The sequence below is a fragment of the Coturnix japonica genome, chromosome 4 (assembly GCF_054131305.1).
Source record: "Coturnix japonica strain WE chromosome 4, WE-NBRP24, whole genome shotgun sequence".
Classification (NCBI taxonomy): Eukaryota; Metazoa; Chordata; class Aves; order Galliformes; family Phasianidae; genus Coturnix; species Coturnix japonica.
Window position 1 is genome coordinate 80326647 of NC_140666.1, and position 17991 is coordinate 80344637.

The 17991-nt window shown below is 36.1% G+C and overlaps 1 protein-coding gene across 16 annotated transcripts in view; it reads right to left on the bottom strand.

Annotated features, from left to right (window-relative positions):
- Window positions 1-17991, bottom strand: part of C4H4orf50 (chromosome 4 C4orf50 homolog) — a 67960-nt gene that overhangs the window by 41987 nt on the left and 7982 nt on the right. For 5 of the 16 annotated variants that reach the window (XM_085547286.1, XM_032444132.2, XM_032444131.2 and 2 more), the window contains 9 exons: window positions 17851-17965; window positions 16951-17081; window positions 14405-16624; window positions 13873-13974; window positions 12343-12489; window positions 9542-9718; window positions 7438-7494; window positions 6860-7036; window positions 1107-1352 (listed from right to left, as the gene is read on the bottom strand). In XM_085547286.1, the coding sequence (XP_085403412.1) occupies window positions 1107-1352; window positions 6860-7036; window positions 7438-7494; window positions 9542-9718; window positions 12343-12489; window positions 13873-13974; window positions 14405-16624; window positions 16951-17081; window positions 17851-17965 (3372 nt within the window). Of the gene's footprint in view, window positions 1-1106; window positions 1353-6859; window positions 7037-7437; window positions 7495-8477; window positions 8521-9541; window positions 9719-12342; window positions 12490-13872; window positions 13975-14404; window positions 16625-16950; window positions 17082-17850; window positions 17966-17991 lie in introns of those variants that run through there. The other 11 variants (XM_085547293.1, XM_085547295.1, XM_085547294.1 and 8 more) reach the window with 11 other exon arrangements.

Here is a 17991-nt window from a genome sequence, read left to right on the forward strand (position 1 = left end):
TTTCTGTATCCTGTAAGGAAGCATCTCACTCTGGACACTGTGGTTAGTTTCAGTTTTATCTTCCCATTTAATTCTACAGTAGGTCTGTGTCATCCTCTCCCCGTGATTTAATTAGAGCACACATGGTCTAAATGTATTAAAGAAATAAATCCAGAAATTATCAAAGATCAGGGTCATCAAATTGCTGCTTGCATTCTGCTCTCCTTAATAATTTTCCTCTGCAATATTTTCATCAATCCTTTTTATATATGGCTGTGATAAAGAAGACCACTGGGAAATCAGTTTAAGCTGTCACATATAGACCCTGGATTAAATAATTATGAGTTCTATATGTTACCAGAATTCTGAGTCAACATTTTTTTTATATATAAACTTCTTAACTAAAAAGAAACATTAGTGTCTTGCATGGTTTTTTTTTTTTTTTTTTTTTTTTAATGTAATAGTTGAAAAGCAAAAACCACACGCTGCTTGTTTTATTTCTTTTATTTTAATCTGAGCTAACAAGGAAAATTCAATAGAGCAATATTCATAACTGCTGTAGCTAACTGGCTCCAGTAATTGCAAACTCAAATTTTGTTTCTGTATAATTATGGAGAGTTTATGTTGTCTTAGAGAGGGTGAAATCTCTCGCGTGTTTAGTTCAGCAGCAGTCTGTCACAAATGCAATTGCAATTGATCAACTTTGTTCTTAACAGGATTCCTGCAGTTAATGGAAATTACTATAAGAGCTTCAGGGCATAGGAATAATTGGATCACTAAAAAAAAAACAAAAAGGAGGGATAAGAAGGTAGGACAGAATCAACATGATAATTTCTCTTTTTTTTTAAACATCCAAAAACTTTCAGAAATAACTTCAGCAGAACGTATTCCATGATGGAAAAAAACCAAACTTTTAATCATTTTTATGTGTTTCATGCCATTCATAGGCAATACGAAAATGCATAATGAAAAACGTTAAGAATCTGTTATCTTCAGCTTGCTTAAACTAATGATAAATGCATACATCTCTGGAAGAGACCGTTCTAATATTTATAGGATCTGTAAAATGGCTGTCAAGAACAATACATTTACCTAAAATAAAAAGAACAAAAATGAACTTTACTGACCTGGCAGTTCCTCTGATGGTTTTGCCTTAGTTCCCGATGAAATGCTATGATCCTCTCTGGACTTGTTAATTTTACGGGAGAACTGGTGTACATATTTGGAGTGATGTGAGAACTGTGGATGCCACAGATTGTGGATTGCAGAGAGTTTGCAGGTATTGACTGTGACATTCTGTTCACTCTGACCAAAGCCTCATGATTTTCTGACTGTCCACTGGCCTCTGAAATGACTGTGGAAGATGGCAGCATCTGCAAGACAAAATATCACTTTAGAAACTCAGGCTAGATGAAGCTTTCCAGCACTGTTCATTTTGAGTAAGTGGAAGCTGTTTCAATTATTCATTGTGAGAAATATCCACAGAATTCCAATGTAAAATAATTATATTTATCACAATAAGATAATATACCAATTTCTTTAAGTGTGAGGCACCCATATCTTTCTAAAACAGAATCCTGTATTCCTCGACTCTTCCTCAAGATATAAAAATTCCAAATTTGCATCTGAATATTTAGAAAAACTAGAAAAAATAGAAAAATACCCACTAATTTTAAAGGCTGCACAGTTTACTCTTGAAGGATTTAAAAATTTATAGTGTGTTTTTTTCACACATAATCTCTTACTCAGCAACAAATCCAGGTTTGTCTACCTAAGAATAATCAAGGAAGTTAAGTTTAATGGATTTTCATTCAGTTCAGTTGCACAAACTCTTTGGCACATCCTCTTATTCCATATTTAAATTAATTTAATTGGTTTCGTTGTACAACAAAATTGACTTTGACAACATACAATGCTTTCAGAGCATTCTTCCAGAATACCTTCTATACTGAACTGATGTCACATTGAGTCAGAAATGTGGCTTGATTAATAATGTACTTTTTCATAACAGTTGCCAACAAAAAGAGAAGATTTCACTGAAAAGAAATGAGTATTACAAGGAAGTAAAGTTTTGTCATAAATACAGATTTTTTAATGAAATAAAACTACAGATACATTATTTTCCTTGCAGTTGCAAAGAAAATGAATTTAATATTATTAATCGTACTTTCAGCCTTAATGTTTTTGTTTTTTGAATTACTTTCAAATTTAGTGCATCTGATATTAAGTTATCACCTCATTGTCATTAATTCTCTTGCAGAAACTCCAAAAATGCAAATACTATAAAGGTTACAAATCAGGAATTGTTCTTTAAGATAAAACTCATTTTACTAAAGAAATGTATTGCTTTTTCTCTCTATGTCTTTAATAAGCATTAACTACATCACTTGTGTCCATTCAAAACAAACAAACAAAAACCAGACACCACAAGGGATTCTGAAGTGTTATAATGGTGTACACCTATTTTAAATTGATCCCCCAAATATGACTATCATATATTGGCAAGTGGATCTACCAAAATAAAATGCTATTTCAGTGTAAAGAAGAAACTACAGTACGCAAATTGCTGCCATTGCCAATGGAAGAAGTTTTACCATTTTGCAAAATTTAGAACCATAGAGCTTTATGTGTAATATGCAACTTGAAAGCAGTTCAAGAGTGGCTCCAATACCAGGGTCAGAGCACATAGATGCCAGTAGTGCTGCCTTGTCCTATAATCTTGGAGGTGACCCTAAAATCCTTACAGGATAAAAGTTAGCCTGACCTGAGAAAACTCATCACTCTTGTCCCCTGCTTACAAAACAATACTCTTGGCTCTTAGGCTCCCTAGAGAACGTGTCTTGTGGTTCCTAAATACACCAGTGCACTGGTGACCTGTTAATGGTGTCAGAAGTATGAATTGTGCCTGTTCACCTCTAGATCTGGTATGCTTCAGGACAGAACCTTCCCCAGGACACACCACATAAGGGGGTGTGAATGGCAAACACAAGTGATGGACACTGACTTTGATCCCCATCACACCTTACATTCTTGTCTCTTCGTGATAAGAGCACTGAATTCTGGCCAATGATCCTATTAAGCACCAAATGCAATTTGTTTTGCCAGCTGAGATGACAACTACTCCCTGATAGCAGCCACCACTTGTCTCTTTTACTTCAGGCTGAGCAGCAGATGAGACACAGGACAACAGCATCAAGGAACTGAAGGACCACTCACATGGACCAACTTTTTCTCTATGCTGATTATACAGATAGTCAGTGATCTGGATTGTGTTTGTTTAGGCAGGGTGGCATGAACACCCACTGAAATCCTAGCATCAATGCCATAGATCAGTTAGAAAGCAAAAGGCATACATTTGGATGTTCTCTTCTAAACACTGTAGCCAAAAGAATCTCCAGAAGTCCTTGGCTTCTATGCAAAGTTATGAAGGCAGTGACTCACCAGCACTCAAAAAAATGCTGGCTGGCTGAAAGTAGTGGAGGGGTTACAAAAGGCAGCCCTGACATGTTCTGAAGCATGAAGAGATTGGATCTAAAATTATTTGATGAGAATTTCCTCACTACGGGAAGCACAGTTAGAGGCATTCCTAGTGATAGATGAGGCTCAGCAGGAGCAGCACAAGTTATGGAGTCCAATGACCCGTGCAAAGGCAAATCACTGTCCTGCTCAGTAGGCAGGATTGCTGCTAAAGCTACACAACAATATCAATGCTGCGACAGTCACACATTCCATTGCTAGTAAAAAAAAAAAGTTCTCTTTTTCAAGTTTTTTTCTTCTATTTCCCTCGAATATTCAACTCACAAACCCTTTAGAGTTCCAGGAATACTGAATTCTGCTGAAGCCGATGTATCAAGAATCAGCAGAAACGTTGGTTATGAGTTAATGCAAACCCTGATGAGTGGAACTGCTACTACACTGACAAAGTGTTCACAGAAAGGTCTTTATATGAAAGCTGGTATGAGTGTCTCAAAAAGATTCACCTTTAGCATTTCATAAGGCTTAATGAAACACTAAAATTGACTTTTTTTTCTTAACTCTATGGATGTAGCCAAACATTATATTTATGAACAAAAATAGCAGATTTTTGTCTCAATGTGTATGTGTGAATATTTTTTATTAGATAATTATCACACTTAACTATTTACAGTATTAATTCTATTTTACTTTAATATATTTTTTTGTTTGTTTCCTTGAGCGTTTTCACAAATTAACCCAGCTGGGATAAAAATGGGAGTATTGTGACATTCCCCCAAGCTTGGCAGAATGCAAATTCACACTTCTGTGTCCTTGAGAGGATCACTTTTAAACAACAATAACAAAAAAATATATATATTACCCTTTCGTACATTACAAACAGAAAAAGATACTGGTGTCATCAATAGAATAAAGTTTGATTTATCATGGATAATTTTAACTGAACATTTTATCTTACTAGAAATTCTAGAGTTTGTTTCAAAGTTAGTTTACTTATTTTAATCATGATTATTCTACATGTATTTACTGTTCTATTCTACTAGAGCAAAAGCCACTGCTAAAATATCCCTATTATGCAGTCTGTCAGAAAACCTTGTCAGCCAGACCCAATTTCCCTAAAAAATGGTGCTTACCTTGAGTATATTCCAACTTCTCAGTCACTAAAAATCCTCAGGACTCTCTCTCTACAGCCATATACATAATTGATCAGCTTTATCAGTAATTTCACTGGAAATGACAGGTTGCCCTTAACGATTTTAAACCCATATTTCATATCCTTCACTATTTTACAATATTTTTGAAGGTCAAAGTTAACACCCCTCTGCAGTGGATTCCACCTTTCTTTAAAAAATGACTAAATAACAATCACCATCTTGGTTCTTCTATCTGCTTGGAATTTCAATCAACTCACATTTTCTGTAACATCAGAAAAGGAAGCCACTTCTTGTGAAAAATTTCCTGGAAAAGTTGCCTGGTCTTGATCAGGTTGGCCCCCTAAAGACTGAAGCCTCAGAGTCCTTCACTGTAAGGGACTCAGCTGGCCAATGCATATCTCTTTCTGACACATGTTACAACAGAGAGAAAATAACTTTTTAGACTTTTCTTATCACATCTAAATATAGATATAGAGGCAGATAAAATGGGCAGGGTAACTGTTTATCAGTCTCTCTTTGTCATCACTAACTATGGAATGAAGCAGAATAACTTCCAAAGATGTAACTGTCTGAACTATAGGAATCAAATATGAATTGTATCTCACTCTAGGAGTCAGAAAATCTTCTGATCTCAGCACTAATGTACAAATTGTCTTGTGGGGAGCATGAGGGTTTATTATTGCAAGCATGTTTCCTTCAAATATGATTCACAGGAAAGTGGTAAGTGCCTTCTTGCAAAGAAGATATACACAGAGAACATTTATATATATATATGTGTGTGTATATATAAAAAACATTGTTCTGTTGAAAAGTACCTCTGAGGAAATCCTCTGATACAAAGGATGATTAGGCTACACTGTTTTGCACATTTATTTCTATCCGTAAAGCACATAATTCACTGTACTGGACACATTCAGTTGCCTGGAGCTTTCTGTGTATGAGGTTTAAGATGACTCCATGAAAAGCAATAAAAAGTAGTACCATTTATTGTTACACTCATCACACAAATCCCCTCTTGGATCTGTGAAAAGTGGGGAAATAGCCATGATGGCTTCAGATCCATTGTGGAAAGAAAGTACAAAATACATCATCAAATCAAAGGTTTCCTGTGCAAGAGAAATTGAAGTGACTGAGTACAGCAGTATTATCCATTACAACCATTAGTCATCTGAATGGAGGCTGCTGACATAAAATCAGGTCTGGCTGGCTCAGACATTTGTGGGAAAGAATTGAACACACTCCTGTTTCTCCACACACTCCCTAAAAGAGTGAGAAAATGCCTGGATTTACACAGTTGGCTATTAATAATAATAATAATAATAATTTTAGAAGAAAATTTGTCTGAGAAGCAGGCACATAATTTTTTACTTAACTATTCAAGACCTGGCACTGAATTGAATCCAGTCCTTCAAAGGGCTCTGCGATCAACCCTTCATGCATTACAAACTTGCAGTTGAAATCCATTGTTAAGCTAAAGCAAGCAAGTCTGCCACCAATATGTAACAGACTTCTGTTTGTCTCTGGATCCAGAAATGAATAAAGCCAAGTGCAAATCTGTATGTCAAGAAGGAAAAAAAAGAAAAACATCCACCAAGTTTTCTCTGGAAGCATTCAAGTGTTAGGAAAGATTTAGAAGTTAAAATCTCAGGGGAGGAAAAAGAATGAACTTTCAAAGCAGTTTTATGTCAGTAAAAGCTGGGAATCTTAGATGTGAATATCACTGAGAATAAGAGTTGAAATGAAAAACATAACTCTTAAAGATGAAAAGTCAGTTCAGTTTAATACATGCCTGCAGAAGTCAGAACAGAATTGTGAATATGAAACATTCCCTTCTCTTTGTGATTGCTACTACTTTATATATACACTAAACTTGTAGCAGTGTCAACTGGATATTTTCTCACTACAATGTTTTCCATAGGAAAACTTATTCATGAAAACTTTTTTTTTCTTTCCATGGGAACATACAAATCTGCCTTGGCAGGAAGGTTTTCCTCTCTTACATAGGGAATTACTTTCCGCAGCCAGCTGAAACATCTGAAGCCAGAATGGTCTGAAGCTCAGCATCTGAAGCTCAGCAACATGTTGCTCAGCAAGAGCCAGGCTGTCCAGCCTGCTGCCCAGTCTGAAGCAATATTAAATGCCCATAGATATTTTATAACTATTCACTGAGTCTCACTAAACACTTCGCAAAAAATCACTGACAATACAGCAACTGAAACCAGAGGATCCTGCAAGGACATGCAGACGCTTACCTCTTGATTACATGTAAAAGTGGCTGTGTACTCTGCTAGGGCAACGTCATTCACCAGACTTCTCACCTCTTCATCAAACATGGAGTTGTTAAATCCTTGATGGCGAAACTCGGCATGCATCCTGGTAATGAAGCTATTCCTTTCCTGGCACTTTCTGGTCAGGCAAGCCAACTTAGCCTATGCAGCATAAACACATACAGTGATCTCATTCCCTGTTCAGACTGCAAAATTATTTTCTGTGTCTGGTGAAATTCTAAACATTTTGACTCAAAGCTGTACATTGTAGTCCTATACTTCTAGGCCTTTCAGGTGCTTCTGCACTCTGCAACAGCAATACGTACATACAGACAAGCTGGAGAGAGGCATTCACTTTTCTATCTGTGAAAATCCAGTTTTTCCAGCTATAATATCAGCCAACTCTTGCCTAAAGCACTGGAGCAAACAGCTAAGTTAGGAGGAACTGCAGAAAGCAGGCACACACAGAAACTGCTATAGTATGCTGAAAACAAAAGCAAGCCTGTAAACACAGGGATATCCCTTTGCATCAGTCTGCATCAGCCTTTGAGAACATGTATTACCTTTAGAGGAGCTAGTGTCAACACTGCTTCAGACTTTCTCTTTTGGAGTTCTCTTGTCTGAAAGGTTGAAAAACATACCACATTAATATTTTCAATAGTCAGTTAAGAATATTGCAGTAGTTTTTGGATCTTTGTTTTAGACTCGACTTCTGAAGCATATACTTCATATAACTGCAAAATCTTGTATCGCAGAAACCCTGCAGTAAAGCAAGGAGTTGTCTGTACACTGATAAGCCATAGCACTGATGTTGGACTTGTGTATTACCAAGTGTTTTTGGATGCTTTTAAATGGAACCTTATATCATCAAAGTCACACTACATTAAAGACTTGATATCATTCATTATGCATTCATACTCCCATTTGATCTGTGAATCCTCCAAAACACTCTTTTGGGGAAAAGTCTTCCCCTTTCTTATTTATGTTATGCTGTAGAGTGCAAGAAACATGGGGAGATTTCCAGCACATGCATTCCACAGCAGGCTTTCAAAAGTAAACATCAACAATTTTCTGCTCTGAAATGGTGGATACATTTCCCCTACTTTGAGGTGAGGCAGACGGCCTGTTTTGTACTTCATGATAAGAGTGCTTACTATTCATGAGAAACCTGCTTTCTGATTATATATATAATATATATATATAACAATATAAAAATATATATAATATATAATATATATAACACGTATGATATTCTGTCAGGTAAAAATCTCCTTCTACTAAAAACGAATACAGTAATACTTGGCAATAAATAAATAAATAAATAAATAAATTCCCTTTATAAGAACTCAGTTATACTGAAAGACGTCACCCAGTCTTCAGCCAATGTATTATGGACTTGGGAAGGAACACAGTGGACAGGACAGAGAGACGCCCTTACATTACACTTGCACTGAGGGAACAAAAGAAATGCTGGCAGTAGGTCTCTCCACTGTTGACGCTAAATTCTGAGGAATTTAGGAACGGAACAAAACACTTTGCTGATGCAACAGTACAATTAGGAGCTGCCCACTTATATGGATAGCACGTCTCATCCTTTACTCACCTACCATCTGATATGCACCATCCATCAATGCAGACAGCAGACACTATAAAACAAATTCATTATACCAGCACTATTCTTTTAAGAAGCAGACTAATCAACTCCTGAGAGAGGCCACTAGCTCTCCATGCAGTGCTTTTTAAAGTAAATCACAGCACGTAACAAGGCAGTGGATTTACTGTGGAGGGAGGAGAATGAAATTCACACTCTGCAGGAAGAAGAAAATTCTTTGTCTCCTATATTTCAGAGAAAAGACAGAGAAGAAGCACATTCTGTGCACTCCCTACAGAGTCCAACTGAGAAAACTCTGTTTACTAGTTGTTTCACAGCACAACGGACAATTCCCATTTGGCTACCCACAACCTTAACAGGAATTTATTCATTCCTCAGAGATCACCTAAGAGATCAGTGATTATAGTCACACTGACAACAGTTTGAATTTAAGGTTACAGCTCTGCACGGGTTAATGGGCATATCTGCTCTGGTGTGCCCACTGAAATACAATGTGCAGATCTAGGAACTGTTAATGTAAGCAGACCTGGAAGGTTTCAACAGAATATTAATGTCAATTGAAAGAAAAAACAAACACTAAACCACACATTCAACCAAATCACTTAATACGTAAACCTAACTGCTGGTCAAAGAAAAGCTACAAAATTCTAGTGCAGGAAGAGAGCTGGAAATGTTAAAAATTCTGACAATGTAAACCAAGGTGGTGGCTCTGTAAGAAAACTCAGCACTTTTCTTGCATTTTGAGATGGGGATTACAGAAGAGACTGGTGGCAAGTTTTTATTATGGAGAGACTATCATCTTTCCATGTTGACCACCCAGGCAGTTTACATCTTTTCCTATTTCTCTGAAGTCAGGGGTAATTTTACATGCTTGTAAAAGATTGAATTATCCCCAGACTCACTCCCAGGGAAAATAAAATTAATAATAATAAAAAATAATAATTGTTTTAAAAGATTATTTTGGCTCTTTCTGTTGTGAATAAAGAAGTAGAGTCTGAAGTCTGAGCTCACATCAGTCCACCCACTCAAGCACACAGACATCAGCTTGATTATACCTTTTCACATAGCTGAGCTTGAAGGAGTTCCACTTTATTTTGCAAGTCGTTAAACTGATTTTGTAATGCAGTCTGGTCCCTGAGCTGGGCTTTCAAGGTCAGTACTTGCTGCTGTAATCTCTTACTGGCTATTTTATTGTCCTCTATTTCCTGTCCACTTTTCATGGTGTACATTGGCTAGGGAGCAAACACACAGAATTTCAGATTAGATGTAGAAAATAAAACATTCTGAATCATGATTTAGAGCAATGCACCTACATTTTACCTCAGCTTTTTTTAAGCTAATACAAAATATATGATTTCAAATTTTTATGAACATAGGAGCACTAGTATCCTGCAACAATCTCAGAATTGTTTATGAGTAAGGAGTTCTTGATTCCCTCTGAAAAGAAGCATAGAACTGGGATTTGACAAAGTTCTTTCAAGGTTAGTGTTGTATTATAATCATTTCATACATGGGGAAACTGGGGCACGGGCAGATTAAGTGACTAACCTAATGTCACACAGTTAGTGAGGACAGAATTCAGAAGTCCCCAGCTTCCTGCTCTATCTGCTATATAATTCACCCCTTGGTTTTCACATTTGTTTATCTCAGAGAGTAAATGGCATGTTTTCAGTTATCTTTTTATTTTGGAAGATAATTAATAAAATGAATCTGATTTTAAGTACATATTAAAAAAAATAATAAACTATTACATTCAAATGTAATGATAATGGAACAGAACAAGCAGAAGGAAGAACTTCTGAATTTAATTCCTCCTCCCCACTCTTCATACTCTCCATTTATTTTATTTTTCCTTCAGCTTCATGCAGTTAGATTGAATGGATTAGGGAGTGCTTTAGATTTTTGGTCAGCATCATGAGGTCAGCTCCAGAAATGATACTGTCAGATTAAATGGATAGTCTGAGAATGGGGAAGATCTAAGAGTGAAGACAGTCTTGGGAATGCTGCTTGTGCTATTGAGAATTTATATTTAAAAATATTGAGTTGATACACACAGCTGTTCAAGCTTTCACATAATGTCATATATGCAAGCCTAAAGAGATTGAGCATTTCTGATATTTTGCTAAAAATCTCACTCAGATCTGTAATAAGACCATAAACTTTCTTGTGAAACACTCAGTCAGGAGGATGGTTTGATTTTCACGGATATGAACACCAAAACAGCTGAAAGAAGAGCTAACATTCAGCTATTGTGCACAGCAGCACACTGTAATTCTCCCTGGCATAGCGACCATCTTTCCAATTTGGACACCTTCAGTGACTAGAAGATACTAAAGTATCGTTCCATAGAAAACAAAAACTGAAGAGACAGATTACATCATTCTGGCTGCAACTCATTATTGCAACATAGGCAAAACCACAAATAAGATATTTTCATGTTTTTCCTAATCAAGCAAGTTTTCTATGTGCAGCATTCTAGTCATTTGTGCTTGCTTTTTATCAAACTTCTTGGCTCCCTCTTGTGTTAAGAGAATAGAACAATAGTGACTGTTGGACAAATCAAGGTTGATTAGATCAGTTTGGTTTTTTCTCATCTTTTCTCCTACACACACAAACACACACACAAAAAAGGCATGTTATATAGGAAATGGAAACACTTCCTGGCTGCAGATGCTTAATGGAAAAAGAAGTGGGGGAAAAAAATGCATGAAGTTTAAAGGCAGAGAAGGATCACCTCCTTCCCTCTGCATTTTGCTGGCATGCTAAAAAAGCACAAATGAGCACACAAAAAGTGATTTAAGGTTATGATGTCCCAGTTTACAGTAACTGCTGTTCGAGCTCCAAAACAGCAACAAACCCAGAAACTGGGAAATAACTGAAGGATGACTAAGCCCCAAACTTAACTTATTTAGTGTGCATTTCATCCAAAAATCTTGTATTCATTTCCAAAGTTGCAAGTAATATTCTGCTTCCTTCCTGCTCACCCACATAGTTCTCCCAACTCCTATTAATATAATATGGTGCAGAAAGACACCAGAGCATTCTAGAAAATTTCCCCAAATAATCTTATGCTAAATTATGCTTTTTCTGTTAGCAACACCAGTGAAACAAGAGGTCCTAGCAGTAACTTTAATGTATATTACCTGCACCAAAGACAGAGAAAAGGTTAGATCATATCTAAAGGAATTCAGATAAACAGATTGATGTTTATTAAAAAGTTTATTTAAAAAAAAAAAAAAGTGAAAAAAATATTTTAATCTTTCTTAAAATATGTCTAATTTCTATCCAAATTGATATTTGCTTTATTTTACCAGTAAGATCTACATCCTTTGGTTAAGATATAAAGGTCTTAAGTCATACAGATTAGTTGATCCATCAGAGAGTGTAACTGAAGGACAAACTCATCTCTCTGATGTATATATGCTGCAACTTTGACCCTAGGATGAGATATGTGTGTATTTAAAAAATAAAAAAAATAAAAAAATAAAAAAAATGATATTAATCCCACAACAAAGATTTAAATCAGACAGAGAAGTAAGAGCTAAGCCAAACAACACAGCAAACCTTCCACTATGGGTGATCTCATTAATTCAGCCAAAAATCCACGTGTCAGAGAATTATTCTGGCAAGACCGAGTTCTAAAATACAGAGGTGTCTAAAATGCCCATGTAGAACTGAAACACTGGATCATCCAGTAAGAGAGATGGTCAGCCTAACATAAAATCTCCACACTTTCAATTTTACATCTGTACTGGCTCTAAACTTGCATCAAATCTATTGCCAATAACAATAATAGATGTCTCAACACCAAGAACTCCTGCCCAAAGGCTTTTCTCCATTCCATTTACATACATACCACAAATCTGCAGTGCTGCTTTCCAAGAGTTTTGTCTCCACCTTCTTGTTTAAGACAGTCTAGTTCTGAGAGAACATGTGTTAAATAAGTCTTGATTTCTTCATATCTTGTTTCAGCAAACCCAAGTTCCCTGTACCATTTCTGAGCCTAATAGTAAGGTTAAAAAGCAAAATTACTGAGCGTAGTTAGTCTAGCAGTGATACTGTTTCTCAGTATTGGCTTACAGACATGGACATGAACACAGTCTGCAAGTTTTAAATTGTTAGAGCTATGATGAGATTAAATTTTTAAGTTGATTTCTAAATTTGAAGTCACCTTGAGTGCTCTGAATGAAGCTTAAAATAGAAGTCTGAAAGCCATCAGAGCAAAAAGGAGAGTAAGTGGTAAAAACCTTTCTATTACTTCTGAGATTCATTTTCCCTACTTACACACATTAACAGTCATTTTGAAACAAACAAACAAACACACTCAATATATTATTTCTTCCTTCTGAAATCAAAGGTTTCACATTCTTTTAAATTAACAAAATAAGTTGTTCTAACACCCAAAGGATTAGAAGGGCCCAAATTAATCAGACTTTTAAAAAATACATAAAAATCAAATGATATATTTACATGTAAACTCCATGGGTCTTTAGTCTGTCCCTAATAAGGCATCATTCAATCCCAATCCACCCCTGCACTGCAGTCACCTCATATGAAATCAGGGATGTTTTACACAGTGGATGCCAAAGGATGGCCATCTCATACATCCACAAAGTATAATCATACTACTCCTCTACATTCCCAGTGTAACACTTCTTATTGTCTATGTTTTTCCACAGTCAGTCTGCATGATGTTAGTTACTGTGTGGAACAGCCCCATAAATTCAAGCTTGCCATAAAGCAATACTGTTAAGATAAACAGCTTGTGGAGATTGTGAAATAAAAATAGGAATATTAAAGCTAATGTATTAGGAAGGGCACAACACAGAAAGCTAAGCTTCCTCTGTTGGTATTAAAACCACAGATTTGCTGTATAATGGCACAGAACTAGCTCTCTGTTCAAACAAGAAGTTCCATGAGGATGATTACTGTTCCAGAGATGTCAAGAGATAGGGCAGTGTGCATGATTTACATTACCATTTGGTATAGCAAAACCACTTGGCGGAGTCAGATCTTATGTCCCTTCTCCTCTACTTCAAAAATTACTTTGAATTCAGGTTTGCCATAATCCTCAGGGCTTCTTACTCTTCATTTCTAATGAGAGGGAGGGAGGCCATAGCCAGCTACAGCAGATATATTGTTTGGGGTGTCTTTATTAAGCCCTCAGTTCCTGTCGAAATATGCTGAAGGAATGCAGTTTCACTTGAAATTCTGGTCAAAACCAAATAACTATGCAATTCATTTCTTAGCTGAAAGATCTCGGTTCTGCAGCTCAGAGACTTCCCATTGAGTAGAAACATTAAGTACCAGCAGAAAAAGCAGCCAGGTAGGAAAACAAAGAAGAAAACAAATTCACTCCTCAGAATTGCATCAAAGAGGAACTTACCTCTTTTTTTGATTTTTCTAATTCTTTTTGCTGTGTTTTTAACTCCTCTTTTGTCTTTTCCAATTGCTCTTCCATCGCACTGTAGTTTTCAGACCCACTGCCCTGAAACAAATGAAGAAACAGAAAGATGTGACTTCTCCCATCCATACACAAGGGTTCACATGTTTTTTAGTGAAAAATATATGGCTTCCTTTCATCTGACTAACAACAAACGTTTGCATAAAATCAGAATATTAGAGATAAGTCTTTCCCTGTTGATTATTCTCAACTGAAGTAATAATTCTGCTGTTACAAGAACATTGTAATCTCCATAGAATTTCACTGTAATATAAAATTCATGTTTGCAGAAGAAACAGTTGAGAAAATGAATATAATTAAAGATCTTGTCTTTAAGTATACATTTGACAAAAACCAGAACAGCTAAAAAAAAAAATAAACCTTATCAGAATAAAGGTTAGTAAATGAACATGTTTGTATTTCCTCCTTTCCTTAGAAGATCCTGTTGATAACACTCATTATTTTTAATATTTACCTCTTTTTTGTGGAAATAGCTGAAAGGGTCTGTTCCTTCTTCTTCTGTCTGAGTTACACTACATGCTGTTTTAACTTTCATTGGCTTATCACCATATTGTTGAGTTTTATTTTCTTCTTTTATTTTTGCCACCTTTTCCTTTGTTCCCAAACTATTTTCTTTTCTCAGATCTTCATAGGTGAAACCCAAAGAATACATCAATTCTTTCAATTTGTTATTTTCTAAAATGAAGTCTGCATTTGCTTTCTGAAACTCCCCAATTCGTTCTGCGTTTTCTTTTTTGATTTGATCTATAGCTCCTTTCAAAACACATTTTTCCTCCCGCAAGACAGAAATAGTCTGATAACAGCTACTTTTGCACTCCTGAAGTTCTGAGACCAAGGCTCGGTATTTGTCTTGTTCACATTTTATTTCTGCCAAACTTCCCAATAAATTTTCTTTTTCACCTTCTAAAAAAGATATTCTTTTTAAGTTTCTCTCTCTCTCTTGCATTAATTCATTATATTTTTCTATGTAGTTTTCCTTCTCTTGTAATAATTTAGCTATTTCTTTGAAGCATTTTCTTCTTTCTTCTTTCAGATCAGAAAGCAGCTGGAAATATCTGATTTTCTTTCCATCTAGAGGTAAAACACTCTTGGGAAGTTTATTTGATTCAATTGTTAATGAGTCTTTCCCCAAATTCCTACTTTTCTCTTCAATGTAAGAGAGATTCTTAGAGATGGCTTTAGCAAAAATTGCTCCTGGGCTCTTGGTTTTTCCTTCTGACATGTTATAACATTTACCAACAATTTCATCCTCATTAAGTAAATTTTGAAAAGAAACAATGTTATCTTCATCAACTTCTAAAGCGTATTGAAAACATGCATTCATGTCCTCTTCCAGCGCACACACCTTCTGAACACATCTTTCATTCTCCTCTTGTAATACACAGACCTTCTTAAAGTAGTTTTCATTCTCTTGCGTCAGTAGAAATATCCTCTGTGAACACATTGCCACTAATTTTTCCAATGCATGTGTTTTCATATTATGGTCGTGAACCACTGTTGGTGGTGACAGGTGACAGAAATAGTTGGAAAATTTTTTCTCTGGCAGGAATTGCTTGCTTAAGCACAGTGATCTCTTCTGCATAGGACATAATATGTTTAGTGAATAACCCTCTTCCTCTGACCAAAAACATTTCTGAGGGTATGCATATTCCATGTTTTCAGCAGCAATTTCCTGACATGAGAAATTCTTCTCATTTGATTCACATAGTTTCAGGGACAGGACTTTTTTTACTTCCAGTCCAATATTTCTTGAAGGGTTTGTTTGGGGAGTTGTTTTCTGAGGTTTCTTCTCTTTCCCTCCCATTTTCATCATGTCTCCATCTTTGCACACCCTCATCACATCAGAGACACAGATTTCTGAGAGTCTTCCTTGTGTCTCCACTTGTTCAGGACTCCCTCTAAAATGCATGTGAAAGTCTTTCACATCAACAGATATTTTGTGGACACCTTGTGGACTGCATTGTTTGCCTTTGGTTTCAATTCCCTGTTTCTCAGGCTTTACCAAACCACTCTTATTTGAATCATTAGAATTTTCCCCAAAAACAGAGGTTAGCAGTTGTACTTGGGATTTCTCAATTTGTATTTCTTCTCCTTTAATTCTCGATCTAAAGATTTTTTGGTAATATTTTCTATCATGAACACTTTTATCTGAACTTTTATTCTTACTTAAGCCTTTTGGTAGGATTAATTTCTGTTGCTGATGTTTTTCCACTCTGTATTTTTGAAGAAAGGATGCAACATTTTCAGTCACAGAATATGGTATTTTTCCACAAAGACCTGTAGGAAGTTTATCAGAAAAACCTTCTTCTGTAACAACACACAGACCATCCAAGCAAAGATTGGTATTTGCACCACTGAAATCCAAACTCCTCACTTTCTTCACTGTTCTGACAGCATCTACCTCACAGCTTTCCGGTTTTAACAAGATAACATTGGTTTTGTTCCTCATCAAATTTTCAACCACAGAAACAGGGAACATTTTTGAGGGTAGATGTATAGCTTGTTCTTTGGAGAAAGTAAGGTATTCTTCATCTTTGTTTCCTTCACTCGTTTCACCATTAGTTACTTTTTCAGAGCAAGGTGGAAGCAGTCTTGCTGTAGGATAGCTTGGGGTACATCTAAACAAAGTGAAACTGTCTTCCAATGCACCTGTACATTTTGCTCCTAGGGTGACCTGGTAATTGCAAAGAGGATACGTTTCAAACTGAAAAATATACACCAATGGAAATAATATTTGATCATGGACAAATGAGAAAAAATATTGACATGTGAAGTTGTCAAGTAACTAAATATTTGAAACAGAATAAAGGTAAAAATAAGAAGGAACAAATAATCAATCATTTTCTTGGAGCACAAAATTATTCACCTTGAATAGCACCTTAACTGGATAGGATTTCAAATGCTTTTGTATTCGTCTTTAAATACACCAACTCTTCTTCTTAACTCAGAATTCAGAGATTCACTGTGCTCACAAAGATGAGAATAGCAGGAACTTCTTACCAGTTTGATCTCAGCTAAACCAAGTTCTTCAGCAGTGTTTGCAAAGGTGCTGGAATTGTGCTCCAAAACTGGCAAAAGTTCTTGTAGTTGTTTTGTCTGTTTAGGCCCATCACAGCTGTATCCTGGTGTTTCTGTTATGGTAAAGTACAGGGTAAGTGTAATGACACTCACAGACAGTTACTTGAAAAACAAACCCCAATATTTCTGACTCGACGTACTGAATGGAAAGCATTTTGGTAAGACAATGCCCCAAACTATCTTCTCTAGCAGAAGGGCATACCATGAGTGATGCAGAGAGAAGGATGACATTAAGCAAGAAAATGTATTTCATAAGACAAGTATAAAGTTCTAAATTAAGATATATTTAGAGATTGTTTCCCCACCCTTCAGTTCTTAAATGCTTTCAAAATGAAATGAACACCTCATTACACCAAGTAGAGACATGTGTAGACATGTCGTGTTAAACATAAAGGTTAAACCTAAGGGCTAAAATATTTGGTGTGGGTCTAAAGTGCAATTCATCATTAAGTTCACATTAATTTTAGTTGGAAAATTAACTAGATACAATTTGCCAACATCAGAGCATTCATGTAATGTTTAGTCTAAAAAATAAATGTGACAGCTGTGCAGTGTTCCCAAACACTGTAGTTCAGTCTAAACTTGAGAAGCATCGCCTAACTTCTCAGCCTCTTGGCAGCTGAAGGATTTGCTGAGAAAGCTCACAGCTAAATCTTCATGTCATACAAGTGAATAGCTATTCTTCCACATTCTCAAGATACTATTTCCAGATGAGGTTTTTGGAGCTGCTTTTTCTTCTAAGTCAAGCACACCACATGAAAGAAATAATCTCTACTTTTGCTGCACAGAAATGAAATTAAAAATTGGGGATCATTTTCATACCATACTCCGTGGCATGCAGCAGCACAACTGGAGTTTGAGCAGCTCTGCTTCTCCGTTGATCTGAGATGGCTCCCATTTTCTGGTTTTGATCACCTTGCTGGTGTAGGTCTCTGTTCTTGATGGGAAAAGGGGGGAAGAAAA